Raw genomic sequence first — 20234 nt, 5'->3', positions numbered from 1 at the left:
ATATATATATATATTAGGGCTGGGACTCGATTAAAAAAATTAATCTAATTAATTAGAGGCTTTGTAATTAATTAATCGAAATTAATCGCATTTTAATCGCATATGAATATTTGACCTGAGAACAGTGAGAAGTATTTTTTTTTTCACATGGATTTATAGTATACCATTGAATAATGAATACATAAGCTTAAGCAACAAAATATTGTTTATTTTTGTTCAACCAAGTCTAGCAGACCAGTGCAATTTTTGCCATTAAGTATAGCAATAGCATATTTAGAAACAATTTAGAAATAGTACATTTCAGAAATTCAGGAAGCTTATAGGTTTTTTAAGTAAAACACAATACTGTCAATTACATTCAGAACATTGGAAAAACTGACTATTAGAAAACATCTCTCTGTTGCTTCAGAGGCCATAACATACTAAGTCCAACTCTCAATAACCTTGGCCAAAACAATAAAGAGTTCAACATAAACTGTTGCACCAACAAAATAATACATAGTTCAACATAAAGTGTAAAGTCCACGCTAGCTGCTATATGTTTTGCGTTGAGGTGATACTTGAGGCTCAGGCTCGGCGATATGCGAACGCTAGTTGGTGCTCAAGTATAATCGGTCCGCCGAAACTCATCCAGTGAGAAACGTTCCGCGGTGCAAAAATAAGTTATTAAAAATGCGGGATTTTTTTTTCTGTAATTAATTAATCTTAGTTAATGCGTTATTTTTTGTGTAATTAATTAATCTCAATTAACGCGTTAAAGTCCCGGCCCTAATATATATATATATATATATATATATATATATATATATATATATATATATATATATATATATATATATATATATATATATATATACTGTATATATATATATATATATATATATATATATATATATATATATATATATGTGTGTAGCCCAATTTTTATTTCAAATAGCTGAAAACAGTGCGCATTTTTTTTCTTTTGGCAAGGCAGATGCGTGTGAATTGTAATTTGTTAAATGGACAATTGAGAAAAAAAGATATTATTAAAATAATATATATTTTTTAATGTAGAAAAAAGACGTAGCTATTTTTTAAAAGAACCTGTTAACTGGTTACCTCATGCTATACAGTACAAAAAAAATACATTTGATTACGGTAATTCAGGTTGATTGGTTAATTAACATTATATTTCTTAATGAAATACACTGTTATAATTGTCACTGTAGTTTACAGTAAATTTCTGTAAACTACATGTGCCCACTTTTATAGTGAGTCACTGTGATTTTATGCTGTTTTTATTCAAATATTCTGTAGCACAAAAGTATAATATCAGCTTTAAAGTAATGAATGACAAATCTATATCAAGGGTGGTTATTCTGTCAAGATGTGGACATTTTGAGCAGTCGGCCAATTGCTCATTCATATAAAGTCTTTGACACAGGATGTCTTCAGATATTTCAGTGTAAGCCAAGAAAATGTCTTTAGACAGACACTTATAAGTCCTGTACTGTCAGAGTAAGATTACTCCGCATTATCATTACAAGGACTGAAAACCTTAAAACATAATCTTTTCCAAATACTTCCATGGTACTTTTGTGCTTTCACTGTAAAATCCTTCCAACAGGCCTTTAAATATCAACAAGTTAACACAATGTGGAATTAAATTAAGTGTGGCAAAAAAACAAACACTCCTTCCTCATAAAGACAGTTTAAAGTCTTCACTCAGGTGGCTCCTGAAAAATTCCATTCCTTTTTTCCTTCTTCTAATCCTCTCTAACGCGTAATGATTGTCTTGATGTGTCGAAAGCGTATGAAAGCCCCGAGGGAGTGCGTGTCATCTAGGAGCCACAGTCCTCTAAGACTTCTGAGGGCTGAGAAATAGGATGCTCTCAGATCGACTGGAAGGGAAAGCGATCTGTGGGCTCCTGTTTCATTTCGAGCTACGCATGAAACAAAGGTATCCTCAAAGAAAGACAAACAGCTGAATACAGGAAAAAATGTCAGCCTGCACTCAGATGTATGTCTGAGTCTCCTATTAAAATAAATCACAAATATATTTGATTTTATTATTATTATTATTATATTTGCTCTGTTTGAGGCAGCAACAGTTAGTCAAAATCCTAAATTGAAAACCTAGAAGTTATTTAAAGACATATTCAGGATTGCGTGGAGCTAAATGTTAACAGCCACTGAAAAACTTGCATAATTTAATAGAATTAGCCTATATTATACAGTATCAACAAGACAATCAGGTTAGTTTTTTGGCAAATTAATCTATGCATGATATTACACAACATGTTTTTAAATGTAAAATAAATTAATATATTTGAGTTTTTAAGAGGTCCTGAGGTGATATTCAGTATTGTTTGAACCTCAATGTAATAATTTACAAATTTATCAATTAAAAACTTGTAGTAGTTGACAAGTTAATAAAATAATTAGTATTAAACAGTATCAACAGTGTGACATATGCTTGTTTTTGGCTAGTTCTTACATGCATCATGATATTATTATACAACATAATTTTACATGGAATAAATCAATATCGCCATGCAATGTCAACTGTTCAAAGTCCCTGTTAAAACTGGAAAAAAAAAAAAAACTGTGAAAAACAATTAGTGGTTTCCTCAGGGAAGGCAGGGTAATAAACTAAAACTTTACTTAAAATATCATAAGTGGATGATAAAAAAAAAAAAAAAGATCTTTACCAATGGAGTAAAATGGGAAAATTACTTTCAGTGCTGGATCATTGAGAAAATTCTACAAGAGACGGTTGAAAAGAGTGAAATAGCTAGGTTTGCTTGTAGTTTCTCTATGCCCAGTGTTTATGATGTAACTCTCCCTTCATCACGGAGTAACAGACCTCCCATAATCTGCCGGATTTCACACACTCCTGTACAGCCAGTGCTTAGCAGCCAGCCATCCATGCTGCTCTGCTAAACTGCTTGATTTACAAGTGCCCAAGGGGCAGTTTTGGAGACCAAAGCATACATTATTAATGGATGTGTAGTGTTGACATCATGCCAGAATCCATACAACACTTTCCTGCTTCTGGAGCATTTCCAATACTATGATAATAAACTGTAAAGGGGCGACATGCGCATTGAATAAATTGATTCTCTGAAGTCGGTCCTGGCATGTTTACTACAGACTTGTGTCAGACACCCAATCCAAGAGTTCTACACATGGCGTCCGTGCAAAAGTTGAGGGAATAATTCACCCAAAAAAGAAAAATCTGTCGTCCGTGATGCACAAAATGAGATGTGACTGACAGCCTCACTCATATTCGCTTTCAGTGTATCCTGAAGCTCCACAGAAAAGAAGACAATCATACAGGTTTGTACATAACGACAGACTTTTTATTTTTTGGGTGCAATGTTCCTCTACACCAAAATATCACCATGGATGCTCCTAAAACATCTCAAACTTATGTGTCCCAAAAAAATAAATAAAAAACTTGAGGTAGCTCTTACAGAGCTTACAAAGAAGAAATTGCAACACAGACCTGTTTAAATAAACAAACCAGATGCTAACTACAACATTTACATTCCAGTAGGCTACAACAGCAGCACTTCAGTGTTGTGTTCTGATAGATGGGAATCCAGCACATCAACAATAGTCATGATGAGAGCAAAACAAGCCCACTCTATAAATATCAAACATAATCTGAACTGCCTTTACAAGCTAAGACTCTTCCACATCAAACGAGCGTTGCAGTGTTTTCTAAGGAGCTGGTTTTAGGGGGGATGCTGGCAGCTGGCACCTGCTATTAAAACCCACTGCGCACGCTTCTCCCAGCCTCCCAGCAACAAAAGCTCTGCTGATGGCTGTTTTTCGCTGCTGAGACTGACCTGAATGGAGCAGGTATACTCCGTATCGTCCAGCAGTCTGACCGTGCACATGAATTCTCGCTCCAGGTTTCTGACGCTGCCACTCATCAGCCGACTCAACATCATCTTCTCAAAGCACGACCGCTGCTCTGCGTCCGGGACCAGAACAAAAAGCTCAAGCAATGTCACATCGACCAAACTCTCCGGTCGCCCAGGTGAAACGAGCTAACCGAAGCCGACGGCATCTTTATCCGATGGCATGAACGCTGCAGATTTTCAGCTCAGTGTTTTATTTTCTGTTATCGCGAACAGGTTCCTCCAGAACGCATCCAGCTCCAGATTAAGTCGCTGTGGTTACGAGCAGACAGTAGCAGCCCGACTGTTGACCATTCACCGCTTGATATTTGAGCAAGGGGGCGGGACCACAGAAGCTGATTGACACTCCTTCTAGCCAATGGTTAGTATCTCCAAATAAGGACGCGTTTGAAACGGACAATGAAAGATTGGGGTGCTGCTGCGTATTTGGAGGTCATTGTTGTCCAATAAGATGCTGGACAAAGGTAGTAGTAAGGTTATAAGGAATATTCTGTACTCTGATTCATTTCCTGGAGCAGTATATTTTTCCCCTTCTTTTTCTTCATTCGGCAGTAGGATCAAGTCTTTGGTATCAATAACAACATCAAAGTAGTATCTTACAAAATATTGCATAAGATTTGTCTGGCTAAACTAAAAGATGTATCCAAGATTTAAATGAAAATGAAAAACTTACTAATGATTTTAAATATTTATTCAAGATCATTTTAAAATTATTTAGAATATTGTATTGGGAGAAAATTGGTCTGTTTCTTTATTTTTTTTAAATGACAGTTTGTATTTTTTAATTTCATAAATTTGAATAAGCAAATATTCTTTTTCACTTAAATTAAAACAAAAAACACTTAAAAGTGCACTGTGACTATATATAATTTTAATGTTACTCTCTCTATATATATAATATATATCTGTAAGTCGCTTTGGATAAAAGCGTCTGCTAAATGAATAAATGTAAATGTAATATGTTTTGTCTGTGTTCTTACATTGAATAAAAAAGATTCTATTTTTGAATAAATAACACCTTTTTTGCTTAATCTATAAATAATTGTTTTTTTTTTCTGCTTCATGCAACACAAATTTTATGTAAATGTGATATGGCTTAAATTTATAATACATATAAATACAAATTGTTAAAATAAAAAATAAATTTATGACCTAATCCAAAACATCTTCTGATTTTCCAAAATTTTCATCTTTTAACCTTATTATTACCATATTTATGTAAGGTTCTATAAATGCATTCATAATTAATGACTTTAATATCAATATCTTTACATTCCAAGGTTGCGTTTGAATATGAAATTTCATCACACAGGCAAACTCCAGAAGTAGTACTTTATTGGTTATATAAGAATATTACACTTAATTTGATTTACAAATAATCAGTATAAATATTTCTACATTTGCATGAGAACGTCTTCCTTTCATTGTTTTCTCTCTCTCTTTCTCTCTCTCTCTCTCTCTCTCTCTCTCTCTCTCTCTCTCTCTCTCTCTCTCTCTCTCTCACATACACACATTTACTGTATCACAACTGGTAATTAGTAAGCAAAAAGTAAACAATTAATGTAAGAAAAATCCTTTGTTGAATCAAAACAATGCCTTACTCTGTGTTTGTAAATAGAAGGAACATCACATAGTGAATTCACTAGAGTCATTTTCATCATTCTCCTCCGGTTCATTGCTGCTCATGGAAGTGGATTTGGCTGAACTCTGTAATCGGTTCTCAGCCTTGCGTGTGTAGGGCTGACCAGGTCGAGGATGGTTCTGATGATGAGGATATCTTATATTGGACATATGGTCCACAGTATGGACACGACTCTCTTGTCTCCTGTCCACTGGTCTCATCTGATTCAGTTTGCAGGAGGCAATCAGAGGCCGGCCTATGTCCAGCTCTTTGCTCTCTGTGAGGCGTGCTTTAGTTTGCGTTTGGGTGTAGTGCAGTGTCACTTTGATCACCAGAGATCCCTAGGAAGTAAGAATAAATTGCAATTATTTAATGTCTTTACACAGTATTTTTGACTTCCAGATATACTGCATTATTCTACATCAGTGGTTCATTTATATATATTATAATAAAAAAAAAAAATAATAATAAAAAAAGCCCTTTTAATTTTTAGTAATTTGAATTTTATAATTTGCATATATCATGCTCGCCAAAACCCTACTATTATCTTTGACCACTTGATAATCAATTGTTTTAAATTGAACGTGTATCAGTATCAATGTTTTCAAATTTAAGATCTATACCTCTATTTTTCACTTCAAAAACAAAAAGTCCTTGTACCTGGAGTCTTTGAAGGCAACATAATCTGAGGGTGCAGTCGGGAGTCTCACCGCTGTTCACAAGCAGACTGTCCATTTCTTCTGATCTACCAGAACCTGAGAAAATGTCCTGCATTTGCTAAAAACAAAAACACATCACACCTTAAACTGTAAATCAAGCATACAGGTAAAGTGAATGTCGAACTGTATATACGTATACCCAATTATGTACTACATGTTTTCACCCCTGGAGGTCAGTAGACCCACAGTTTGGATTTCATCCTACATCTTTCTGCTCAACTTCTTACATTTCAAATTTGCAGTATATCAATATTTTATTAGTGTTAAAACATTACTGTTTAAACTACTGTGAAAATAAAAAGGCAAACAATATTGTATAACATATTATATATTCTAGGAAAAATTTACTAAAATCTAAATAAGTTATTTGCCTACTAAAACAAATATATCTGAGCTTTTAAGTGCATTGCTTGTGTATAAGTATATATATACATATAATAAAATTACTATAGTACAGTACTAAAATGATATATAAAATAAAACAAGAATATAAAGAAACAAAAACAATTAAAAAAAAGTTTAAAAAGCACATAAAAGTACTAAAACGCAAAAAAAAAAGAAAAAAAATCATATTTAAAATTAATAAATATTACAATATTATATAAATAATACTGAATTTACACTGGTTATGAGTTTTGATCAAAATATGCTACCAAAATCTGCTACAGCTCAAGTTGGTGAGTAATGCTTGATTCCAAATATAGGACCTATTTTGTCTAGAACAGACTCATGAAGGGAGTGAAAATTGTTTCAGCTTATTATTTGCTTTAATGTTAAATATAACGGCATGAACCTCCTCCATATTACATTCATAAGTTCGGGAAAATGTAAGAAGCACATTCAAGTACAAAACACTATGAAACACAACCCTCTTTCCTTTTCTGGGCCCCATCGTCCTGACTCTCTTATCCCCCTTGTGTATCCGGGTGTATGTGTTTATGACAGCAAAAGAGGACATGAAAAGCTGCGACTTACTGGTTCACTTTCAAGAATCAGAGTGCAGTCCTGGGCCTTAGCGCTTGTGTTCCTCACTTTACCAAACACAACCAGGACATTGGAGAACAGGGCAGAGAAACTCAGCTCCACTGTACAATATGGAAAGTCCAGAGACCTTCGGCCAGGAAGAACTGCGAAAAACATGAGCAAACACATAAATACACAGCAATGTAAAAAATAATAATTTAATTAATAGGCAAAAAAAGAAACACACATAACAGAAACCATAAAGTAGTAGTTTCTGATTTGTATGATAAGTAGAACTATTATATTTGTTGCTGATGTTGCGCAAAAGTAAGATTATTGCTGCATTCATCAAAGAACCCTACAAGCTGGTAAATGCAAGCATGTTTAAAGGTGTCAGAATACATGGTTTGCTCAAATCAACAAAATGAAGTGGTTCTCATATTTAACTGGCAGCTATTCAAGTTTTTTACTTGATTGATAAAACCAGTCACAATCTAAAGTGAATAATGGAATCAGTTTGAATTAGATCACTGATGACAATTTGGCTCTTTTTGGGAGGAAATACATTTCCTTTTAAAGCAGACACATGGTTTATGAATGATCATTTAGCAGTGCTCTTACCATGAGTCATGTATCACAATCTAACCCACAAATGAAACCAAAACGGAAGTCACAAACTGTGAGATGGTTACGGGTGACAGAGCACTTTTGACTGTAGGCACTGACTTCTGTTTCACTGTATTCAAATCTGCATTTTCATTACTGGTGGTGAATCTAGCATTTTAAAGGGGAAACATCATGAATCAAAAAATGTCATTGCTCTTTTGAAATAGTTCAGTGTACTATGTAAGATTAATGTATAATGTCAAACTGATTATTTCTCATGTTAAGGACATTTAAAGAGGCCAATTAAATAAAGATCGGAAAAGTATGGCAGTAAAAACTCAAAAAGGGCAGAAACTGGTTATGCAACTGGTTATGTACTATTTTTTGGTACAAGAGACCTTTCTTTACTCACGAAAAACTGAAAACACTTCTTCTTGCTGTTTACTTTATTCAAATAATTGCAGCCCTGAGCCCTGTATAAGAGCATAAGAGACTTTTCCAAAAGCATCTTAAAGCTGCAGTAGGTAACTTTTGTAGAATTTTTTTTTTATATATATTTGTGAAACCTGTCATTATGTCCTCACAGTAGAATATGAGACAGATAATCTGTGAAAAAATCAAGCTCCTCTAGCGCCTCCCAGTGGTCCTATTGCCATTTGCAGAAATACACCGCTCCCGGTAAGAAACAACCAATCAGAGCTGCAGTTCGTAACTTTTTTTGTGTTCAAAATTTACAAAATGTATATAATAAGCGAGTACACCATGAATCCATTTTCCAAACTGTGTTTTTAGCCTGTCATGAATCACTAGGGTACACCTATAATAAGTGTTTATATCTGGACTATTTTCGATTGCTTCACCCAGTACCTTTTGCGATTTTTCATAGACATAAACAGAGAAGTAGCTCCTGCTACAATGTCCTTCCGCAAGACGCAAGCAGTTCTGTTTATTAACCGCTAGAGTGTCAAAAGTTACAGACTGCAGCTTTAATTATTCAAATTTTTTACCGGAAATGTGAGTGGAATTCAGGTGGAAAAAATACATAGAAGATATAGGCAGTGTTGGGCAGTAGCGTCGCTACATGCAGCGAAGCTACTAGTTTAACTACATTTCTCAGTAGCTTGGTCGTAGCTTCGCTACTTTCTGAATCAAATAGCTTTTCAGTAGCGAAGCTCTTTTTTTTTACCAAGTAGTGCGGTAGCTTCCACACAAGCTACATTTTCGCAAGCATTTCTGAAGCTCAAACTCAAATCGGGAAATACAACTGCTAAGATCGCTGATCCTGGATCAGTGACGCGACGGCGCTACTTCATCTTGTTCGTGTTAACGGTGGACAGCAACCAACCATCTTTATGATGCATTACCGCCACCTTCTGCTCCGGATGGTACCACTCCTTGGCCAGTCACGCAAAAAATTATTTGATGAAATTATGACATAGGATGAGGTCGGAGAACAGTTAATCCCGAGGAGTGAGTCGCCGTGGCCGTACCTCGACAAGTACATGACACTGACTGAGATAACAAAGAGAAAATATGTTTTCAGATGTTGCTTGTAAAAATTATCAGGGTCCCCCTTACGAAAGGAAAATATATTTACCAATATATTTCTTAAAATATATTGTGATATATTGTAATATATCATTATCCCTTTTTATTTCTAATATTTTATATATTTGAATACATTTAATAAGATATTGATGACACATATATTATATAATATATTGCAAAATATACAAATGATTGCCGCTTTCAATATATCAGTGTATATTACATGATATTTCCCAATATACTGCAATATATTTTTGTTTCATAAGGGCCAGCCTGGCCATTTTTTTTGTACTGTTTGGAGGTCTTGCATTTTGTTCTGCAAAGTCCTACAGTATATTAAGCATGCCCATGCAACAGGTGCATACACTTACTTGTGCGCAGATTGTTAATTACATGTATTTTGATTGTTTTTGTTGCCAAATTGATAAGGTACACAAAAAAACGATTAAACTAAACAATTACACTTGCCTATCTATTTGCCTGACAGTTTTAAGCACTGAGATAGCACTGACTTGTAATAAAACGTGTTCAACATAAAAATTTAATTTTAAAAGTAGCTTAGATGTAGCAAGCTACTGTTGATGTAGCTTAACTTGCTACATTTCCAAGGGGGGTAGCTTCAGTGTAGTGAAGCTTCATTTACTGTAGAGTAACTAGTAGCTTAGCTCACTACATTTTCCAAGTAGCTTGCATAACACTGGATATAGGGCATACATTAACCCCATTAATCAAGGTAATTTTGTTTGTTTGTTTGTATACACAGGATGAATTTGAGAAAGGAACCTCTGATGACATAATATGTGACACTGGACCACAAAACCAGTCATAAGTTGCACGGGTATATTTGTAGCAATAGCAAAAATGCACTTCATGGATCAAAAAAATCCAGATTTTCAAATAGTTGTATCAAATATTTCCCTACCCTAACAAACCATGTATAGAACTCAATTTCAGAAAAATGGACCCTTACGAATGATTTTGTGGTCCAGGGTCACATCTGATTGAGGAATATGTAAATACCATTGGCCTGTTTCCAACAAGCGTCCCGCCGGCGGAGTTCCATGGTGTGTCCGGATGTTTGCACAGGATCGGTCAAAGCCCGTGGCTCTGTCAGAGTGTGTCTGATCTCTACTACCTGCCTGCCATGCACCAGCGGGTCCTTACCCAGATCTAAAGGAGAACGACAGGGTTTTCATTACAAACCACACAATATTTTTCCTATTACAAAATACATTCTCTACACACTACAGTATTAATGTTCTGTTGAAATGTGATTGGTGTTCATCATAAGGATCAGACACTGAAACATGACTCAGCAAGTTGTCCATATAATTGGGAAGTTAAAACCTTTGAGCAACATGCTATAAGGTTCCTTCCCCAATTGCAAAAGAAAGTAAAATAGCTATTAACACATATTAAGCCCTGCTCTCTCAAATAAGAAAAACAGACTTGAGACGTGCTGCTTTTGTAGTGCGGCATGTTGCAAAAAATTTCAGGATTTTACAATTGTAATATAAATCTTATTGCGAAAGCAATGCAAGTTGGGTCATTTTCTGTAGAAGCACAACAGAACCCTGAAAAAAGTCTTGCGCACAATATTAGCATATTATATTGATTTCTGAAGGATCGTGTGACACTGAAGACTGGATTAACAGATGCTGGAATATTAAAAAGATTAAACATTTATTTCAAATTGTAATTATATTAAACAATTTAACTCTTTATACTTTATTTATGACCAAATAAATGCAGCCTTGGTGAATATGAGAAACATTTTTTTTTATTACTGACTCCAAACTTGAATAATAGTGTAAATACTTACTAATAATTTAGCAAAACTTGTTCCAAAAAGACATTTAAAGCCAGAAATACAGAATAAATCAAATGATTTACAGTATAGTGTTAGGCTGCGAGTAACCAGTCCAGTAACTAGTGCTTAAGCATTGATTTATGATCAAAGACAGTTATTGAGACAGGAAGGAGTATAGTGCTTGTGGACATGACAAACACAGTGATAATGGCAGTGGGACAGGGTGCATGAGAGACAGGAGGAGGAGGAGGGGTGTAAGTGGGGCACCCTGCAGCCGTCCCTGGGTTAAGCACTCTCAAATTTCCCCACCTGAGCACAGCAGCCAGAGAATGAGGTCACATGCTTTGGCAGCTACAATATAAAAAAAGCCAAGGGCTGTTACCAAAGAGACCAATCAAACAACCAAATAAGCTCTCTGCAGGGAGAGGGGGGATTTTCTCAACCATTAAAACACAAATCCGCGTTCACGTCATGCCATGGACGATACAGAAAGCCAATGTCTTGGATACAGTGGATGTCAACCAGTTGTTGCACTCACAAGTGCTCCAAGTAGAAATCCACTAATGATCAAAAGCTCTGAAAGACACTGTGACCTTGTTCACTACAAGTGTGAAGTATGATTTCATATGATAATATCTTGTTATTACCGTGCTTGCAAGAGAGTACTGTTCTGAAATTGCTCAAACGTCCTGGTTAGGCTTTGATATGAACATCTAATATTGACTTTGGAGATGTTTCAACAGTGCACAATAAGCTCTCACATATACCTAATTAAATAATCACCTTTAAAGGTGCACTTTTGACCTCAGCTTCGAACAGTCTTGAAACACACTTGTAGCCAGTAAGCAGTAGGGTGGCATGTCTTGTAATGATAGCAAGAACAGAACGCTCAGTTTGAGTTCACAGGACGGATATTAGCAGATCGACTATAGATAGACAGAGATGATAGACAAAAAAGGAGGAAAATATCAGAAAAACAAAACATTAAAAAGAAAGGTTATGATCAGGCAATAGAAGAAGCAGAATAGCGCGAATTAGATGCTGAGGTTGCATCGTTTTTTCTCGGTAGGTGAGTAACATTGATTTTACGTCATTTCTCACGACTTATCTGCGTTGGCTTTTGTTTGAATATGCCTGTGTGTTATCTTCATTTGTTTCCGCGATCATCGTTGCCATGGTTGTGTACATACAGCACACGTGGGGCGGAGATTTCAAAATAAGTGCGAGATCCTGTTGGGGTACGGGCATGTTTGTTTTGGTGCTTTCAAATATCAACATCGTTTTACAAAAATCGCTTAGTGCACCTTTAATAGTATTAATTTTCCCAAATTCCGTAATTTATGGTTTAACTTTTCTCAGTTGTGTTTTAATGGTTTATTCAATTGTAATATTCAAAAAGGGCAGCTAATAAAACTTCACGTTTAATTGTTTATTCAAATTTTCACAATAATAGTTCATATTATTAACAGCAGTTAATAATAGCAGTTTACTGTCAAATATGGGGGTAATCAAATAAATGCATACGACTAAATTTTTTAAAATATAAATCTTATTAATTTTGAACAACAGGCAAATGACGTGCAGCACAACAGAAGTTTGCGGTTAAAACACTGCAGTTAAAACAAGTAATGATTTAATAAATTATATTATTTAATTGTTTTTATTTCTTTGTGAAGTACATTCTACCAATTTCTTTTTTATCAAATGAAATAGTAAAATGCTCATTAAGTAATCTTTTAGAGCAGCTCTGGAGATTAAATTCATGTGACTAAAAGACTAAAAACCTGCGTGCTTGGGTTTGTAGTAGACAAAACTGCACCACGATTTGCAGTTTAGTATTAATATATTTTAAGTGGACAGCTCGTCCAAATTTTGACAAATTCTGTGACTTTATACAGTTAATTTTATTGTTATGACTGGATTCCATCCACATTTTCTACATCACAGAAGTCATAACATTTACGACCTTTTAAAATGAATTGATATTAAATTTAAGGGCAAAAAGGCCATTGTCTATTGTCAATATTGTAGCAGTGTATGAAGAAAAGCTCACACAGAAGTCACTTTCAAACTAAGCTACTTTCTATTGATAAACACAGCGAATCTCTGAGACTAGCTTGAACCCATTGCAAAATCTACATGGGGAAATCTTTCGCCTACAAGTGAAAAATCACGATCACATGAATTCCGTTTGAAATGACAATATTTCGCCCACGGAAATGTGACTGCACAGCACCTTAAGCAGGAAGCTGTAGGCAGTACTACTGAGGCAGCTCTCTAAGTTTTGGAACAGAAGAGAATTGCAAGCAGCACTCACCCTCAGAGACCTGCTCCAAGACATGGGTCACCCTCTCTGGCTTTAAGACATGTTTGTTCAGATACTTGGTGAAGATTCCTGTGCTCTTGCCACCATCCTGGACCTCGAAAGCCTCTGCATCTTCACTCCTGTGAGAGCAGATGTCATGACAATACCGAAAGATATGATAATACTGTTGTGTAAGAAGTTTTGTTAGAGGCTTAGAACAATTGCCAGTACTTACGTAGCGTATCCATATACAGTGTTGCCCAGAGGAGCCAAAGGCTTAATTTCAGAGGAAGGACCTTTTTGTTTGTACCTGGAGGACAAAAAAAAAAAAAAAAACACTGAACAGTGCAGCAGCATGTCGCATTTGAAACAATGTAGCATTTCAAACAATTTCAAGAATCTGGAATTGTAAAATAGAATTTTTTTAACAAACAATAAATTACACAAGATCATCATGTTCCCGCAGGCCTACCATTTCCTACAGGTATCCAGGAGAATGACATTGAGCTGGGCTTTTCTCTCCTGCATGCTGTGCATCACTCTCTGTACACACACACAGTTTTCTGTACGGTAGGGCCGTGGAGCATCAATGGCCACCAGGTAATTTCTGCCGGAGTGCTCGTAACCATGGCCAGCGTAGTAAAAAACAGCTGAATAGGGAGAAAAGAGAAGGTGCGTTTAAAAATGGTCTAAAATATTAAATATATGTCTGTTTTAGGTCTCTCGTTAAATACATTTTATATACAACATTAACATTAAATATAAAAAAGGCAATCAATTACAGAGAAATCAACAAATACTTTGTTAAAATAAGTTAAAAAAAAAAAAGTTTACAGGAAGCGAGATTCAAATCTTAGGAAACAGAGAAAACTGGTGTTGTAACTGTCAAATCTTTCACTACTTTCAAGATGTAGAACATTTGTCATCCTCTACTCATCCCATGACGTTCCAAAAGCCCGTATGACATTCTTTCTTTCAAAGGAACACAAAATATTTTTTTTTTAAAACCATAACCATAAAATCATCAAAGTAGTTCATTCGACCAGTGACAGCTTCCAGAACAGCTGATCTGGTCGCATTGGGTTTATCAGTCAAAAAAAAAACTTAAAATATCAGCTTGTTTACAAGACAAAGCAACTGTACAGCTTTGGAATACAGCACATGAGCCATTAGAAGATAGTTTTACGTGATTTTGTGTATGTCTTGAAGCTTGACAGCTTGAACTGGCCAAAAATGTACAATAAGTGCTCCACAGAAAGAAGAGAAGAGACATTTGCTAAGTTTGGCAAGATATTAGGGTGAACAAATAATGATAAAGCTTAATTTTGGGGAAACTATATGAACACATTGAAATTACAGAATGTTTCATATTTAGATGATGCTGTGACTGACTATTTCCATGACATCAGCAAAATGTAACCCATATTGACAACAGTACAGAGGCAATCAAAGTAATGACTAAACACTTTCCATTTTCCCCTTCCTATTGAATACACTATGTGCCAAAATTGTCTTCATTATAAGGCAGTTTACAATACTGGTTTAAAAAAGGAAAGTCCAGTGTGGGCTAAGCAAGCAGTATAAATCTGTTGGTTAGAAGCATTATAGGTTTCTGGAGGTAAAAGCAGCAAGCCCACACATCCCTTATCAGCCAATCAACAGACTACAGCATCTGAAAAAAAGCCCTTTGGTTGAAAGTGCTGTGGTTTTTTGACCCATGACATGCACTGATACTGTATCACCGGAAAACAAAAAAAGCCTTTTTTCCACTCAGATGGAACTTCCTCTGACTCGTCACTCGAGACGCTCCAGTGATGTTTATTGAGCAACACTAATATTCATTCTTTTTAGGAGAATTTCAAATGGACTGCACTGGAAAAAACATCCAGCACAAGACTTTCCAGCACAAAATATACATTATGGAGACACAATGGATAGCACCGACAGCCACAACTTCAAACTGAGATACCCAGATCATTTCAAGTGAGCATGTTATTGCACACTGCAATTAATTTATTTCTGCACATAATTTCCTGACTCTCTTTTTTTTTTTGCAGTCAGGAATCTGAAACTTTCACCTCAAACAACCCATTGCTATCAGTGCAAACTCTACATCCTGCAGTATTGTGAAACACACCAGGCATTTCCTACCGGCTCCTCCAGCAAAGCCACAACCTGTGACTCACCATACACTCCACGGTCCAAGAGCTGCAAGAACTTGTCGATGGCAGCCTGCATTTCCTGAAGAGTCAGATCAAGCAGAGAGACCACTCTGAAGCCCAGCTGTTGCAGAAGATTGGCCAGCTCATGAACATCCATTGTGGGGGCCATCAGACCAGGATGGTGATTGTAGTTCAGGTTCCCAATCAATAATGCCACTTTGTCGGTTGCTAAAGGAAAGAATGTTTGCCTTCATTAAATTGGTTCATAAAGGTTTTTTACTTTTTTATCATATTATATTTTATTTTATTATAATTGTAAAATATAGACGTTATATTCATTGCATGGGAGAGTTTACAAACAGACTTTGTACAGAAAGATAAAGTATTATTTTTACACAGAATTTAAAATGCATTGTTAATATTTTTATATAAATAATTTAATTTAATAACTGGGTATTACAAGAAATTTACAAAGTTTAAAAAAAATATATATATTTATTTTATTTTTGCAAGCAGTTCAATGGAGGATTGGACTTTCTAGGTATTATTTCATTTCAGCGAACTTTCAAACTTTCAATAATTTCCATAACTGTGGCCGGCCTCCAATTCATTATTTGAAAACCCCTGATATTTCAAGCTTTTTCTACAACTTGTTATCTTGGCTAAATATTCCAGGTGGAAGTATTGTGAAACACAGGTAAGTACTAAGTCTATTTTTGACCTGACTTGAGCTGAAAAAAGCTTTTGTCTGTGACCTACCCATAAGTGTGGGCGTTGGATGTTGATCTGGAGGTGCTGTGGGGGAACCAGAGGAAAAAAGTTTCGGTGAAAGTTGAAAGAGAATAAGAAATGTCAGCATGCCGCTGGATGCTACCCACAAAACCTATAGCTATATAGTTTCACTATGGAAAAAAAATTATCAGAACAGCAGCATTATTTGTGTTCCACAATGTGACAAAGTAAAAAGGGAAGCTCTTATTGAGCTGGTTTCAATCTACCTTTAGTTTTAGTCATGTATCTAAGGATCTGTTTAGACTCAAAATACAATTCAGTTCCTTATTGTTCTTAACTCCTACAAGCTGTGGAAAGTACCACTAATTTGAAACTAGACTGGAACTACACTGAGCACAAAGAATTCATGGCCCAGAGCTAAAGACTGGATGGTTTCCTTTATTAATTTTTTCATCAAATTGCGTTTCATCACAAATCAAGCTGCTATGAAGATCTGACAGTGATAATGTGCAGGTTAAATTGAATCATGACGCCAAACAAAGTGAGAAAGGACTGTCAAATTGAATGCAAGATCCATTAGTGAGCAAGTAATGTAATGCTAAATTTCTCCAAATCTGTTGGAGAATTTGAGGATAATTTTTTTTTTGAATTTTAATTTAAGAGTGACCTATTTCTTTAACTATTTTTAAATAGTAAAGTAAAAAAAAAAAAAAAAAGATTTAAAAAGTATTAATAATAAATTATGTGGCAGGGATGCTGATAAAGAACAACAATAAAAAACAAAAAAACAAAACAAAAAACATATAGCCACTAACATCTTCAAAAAAACAACTGCAAAATGGAAGTTGTGTACTGAAGGCCAATGATAGGCTTGAAAAGCTTGACATAAACAGCCATTGGTGGTCTTTACCGATCTCAATCTCAGCTGCTTCTGACCATCTCTCTTCCAGATTATTTGACACAGCACAAAGGTATGAGCCCACAGTGTCTGCGCTGGCATTTTCTATCTAAACAAAGAAGACCAAATGCAAAACATTATTATTTTAGGCAGCTTCCAACTTCAATGTGTACCACTGAGTCAGTCATTACAGTAAAATCATATTGCTCACACTTAAAAACAATGACCCGAACCCAACTTAGACATAAAAATGAATCAATACAACAGCAAAGCAGCCTTACCCTAAGTGTTTCTGTGGTCTGTTTAGGAAGAATGCGACCATTTCTGTACCACTGGTAGGCAGGAGCAGGTTTGCCTAAAGCTGCACATTTAAGAGTGAAAGTCTCCCCTGGGTTTACTGTTTGGCTTATTGGGTGAATGACTATATGGGGTTCCCCTCTCCACGTGCAAGAAACACCTAAACACAAAGCATCACGTTATCTAACAGATACTGCAGTCTTAAAACTGCTTGCCACACTGAGAAAAAAGCTTGCAAAGTAATTCACTGATAAGTAAATGTCAGTCTCAATATGGCCTCTTAGGCCAGATGATTAATGCAGCTGATAATAAAAAAGTAATGACAATACAAGATAACGGAAAGTACCTGTTTCATCCAGGATTCTCACTTTTACCCATTCTGTGAACTGATAGTTACAGTACAGGTCGCTCACTCTGCAAATATATTTTCCAGATCTCTGGAGAGAGACGGTGAGCTCGGACTCCGTCCCACCTGCCACCTGAAAAGATTGATAAATTATGTTCATTTTGGTATCTATTCCTCTATAAATCTATAACTTTACAACTTTATATAAAAAAAATAATAATCAAAGGTGTAAAGTATATAATATATAAAGTCTACAAACCTCTGTCTGTTGTTTATCAAACCACTGATACTTCAATGCACCAGTGCCTATTGCTTGAACTCTTAAGGTCACCTCATGGTTTGGTGGTACACACACAGACATCGGCTGCTGCAAAATAACAACTTCTGCCCACAAAAAAAAAAAAAAAAAAAAAAAAATTAAATATATATGTTTCATATATAGTTTTATATACAGTAAAAAATAACTATACATATGAAGAGTTCAATTGAAAACACAAATGAAAAGTCATGTTTTTCATCCTGCATTGCAATTAATATCAATCAAAATGCAATTGGGTTGTTTTGATTAAATAATAACAACTAAAAGAATACAGCTAACTAACAATTAAACACAATCAATTAATAAATTAATAAAAACTGAGTCTCTGTTTTTGCAAATAAACTCTTCATATATAGTCTGCATAGAAAGTAGAATTTTTTCAAGGGGAAAAACGCATAAGGATATGTATATCATACCAGTTCTCATGACTGTGGGTGCTTCTCTTAAGTGTGTATGGGCCTGGACCGCAATAGTGCTGCACTGTTAAGGTAGTCAGTCATTTCAGAATTTTACCACCTGTGTAAAAAGAAAACTGAAGCATGAATAGTGGCATAACATAACAAACAAAAGTGGCATTCAGGATCAAAACAATGATACATGGAGAAAAGTTAAGCAATCCGGAGTTTCAACACATAGAGTGCCCAATGATTAATTATTAAAAGAAGCAAATCAATCACGATATCAACAGTGTTTGTACAGTCATTTATTGCTAAAGTAGAATTAAAGAGAAAAGTGACAGCAAATTTGAAATGACTGGGCTTATCATATCTTGTTTATCCTAAACACCTTGGAGGGAAATGAGAAGGCTCTTTCATAATTAATTTCATAAGTTAATTGAACTATTTATTTATGCTTTAATTGTCATTTCAAAATTTGTCAGTCTGATGACTTAAATACCCCATTCTTTAAAATGTCACACCACTTCAATACAATAAAATATCATATATATAATCTACTAATTATAAAGCAATTCTCCAATAAATAAACTATAAGGAGAACGGGTAAATTTGTCAAACGTTTTACTAAATATCAGTTTATTTCGTAAATTAAAATTCTGCTTACTGTAGGCACCTGAGGCATTGGCCAAAAATAACGAACCAGATTTTGCAGTTCAAATGCGGTTCAAAAAGTTCTAAGTTCTACAGTTTAAAGACTTTTTGACCTTTTGTGAAAACATGTATTCATTATTTGGCAAACAGATACAGATATTGTATTAACTGTAACACTTAAAACATCTTGACCCAAGTTATATTTGTATAACTATGTAAGCACAAGTTTAAACGTTTTGGTTTGAATGTACGTCAGTGTGATTTTATGGCGTTCACTTGTTTACACAGCAGCTACGGAAAATAAAAATTAATGGAATATTTAATTTGGAGGAAATAATTTACAAAATGACTCGAATTGAATAGGACTTTGGGTTTTTGTCTCAAAACCTTACAGTTACTTATGTATAACGCTTTTTAACAACTTCCCTGTGTGTGACCAACAGCATCTAGTTGGTGGCGTCGTTCGCTTGAGGTACTGTATATACAGTAGATTTATGTAGAGGGGTGTTCGACTCACCTGTCCTAATGCTGGTGTGTGCTGTGAATGCTGGCTGACTGCGACTTATATCACACTCCCTTCCTAAAACCCGTCATGCAAACAAACACAGAGCGTCAGCTGTATCGACGTCTGGATATTCAACATGCTGCGAAAGAGTTTGGCAGAAAAATGAATGGTTTCCCGTAATAATGACAGACTGGACCTCCCACTACCGCTATTCTCAGTGTAGATGCGCCATCAACATCCGCACACAGTAGGTACAGTAGACTGAAAATAGTTGTTTTTCCTTCTTCATCAGGTTAATTACAGGCTGACGTCAAATTGAAAGCCACTAACAATCCTGAGCTGGACAGATGATTGATTATTGGTTTGGACTTGAGACTAAATGGCACATTATTTATTTGTTTGATGATATAGTTAAAAGATGATATACTGTAGTTGATTATTGT

General features: G+C 35.3%; 2 protein-coding genes across 2 annotated transcripts in view; both read right to left on the bottom strand.

Moving 5' to 3' along the window:
* frmd5a (FERM domain containing 5a) overlaps nt 1-4375 on the bottom strand; it is a 124465-nt gene extending 120090 nt beyond the window's left edge. Inside the window, exon 1 of the mRNA XM_026257190.1 lies at nt 3837-4375. Coding sequence (XP_026112975.1) covers nt 3837-3941 — 105 coding nt within the window. The 5' untranslated portion in view covers nt 3942-4375. The remainder of the gene's footprint in view (nt 1-3836) is intronic.
* An 854-nt stretch (nt 4376-5229) lies between these two features.
* LOC113091634 (mucosa-associated lymphoid tissue lymphoma translocation protein 1-like) lies at nt 5230-19975 on the bottom strand. Its single transcript, XM_026257213.1, has 15 exons — nt 19804-19975; nt 18654-18753; nt 18178-18302; nt 17919-18051; nt 17557-17732; nt 17288-17384; nt 16405-16440; nt 15670-15873; nt 13956-14133; nt 13719-13793; nt 13496-13623; nt 10389-10538; nt 7227-7378; nt 6193-6309; nt 5230-5873 (listed from the first exon to the last, which is right to left on the bottom strand). Exons 2-15 carry the CDS (start codon nt 18661-18663, stop codon nt 5538-5540), a joined length of 1917 nt encoding a protein of 638 aa, XP_026112998.1. The 5' UTR covers nt 18664-18753; nt 19804-19975; the 3' UTR covers nt 5230-5537.
* Between the last annotated feature and the right edge of the window lie 259 nt (nt 19976-20234).

The sequence above is a fragment of the Carassius auratus genome, unplaced genomic scaffold (assembly GCF_003368295.1).
Source record: "Carassius auratus strain Wakin unplaced genomic scaffold, ASM336829v1 scaf_tig00214259, whole genome shotgun sequence".
In the NCBI taxonomy this organism is placed as follows: Eukaryota; Metazoa; Chordata; class Actinopteri; order Cypriniformes; family Cyprinidae; genus Carassius; species Carassius auratus.
Note: the sequence above shows the minus strand (reverse complement) of the source record. Positions and strands in the feature narration are given on the sequence as shown.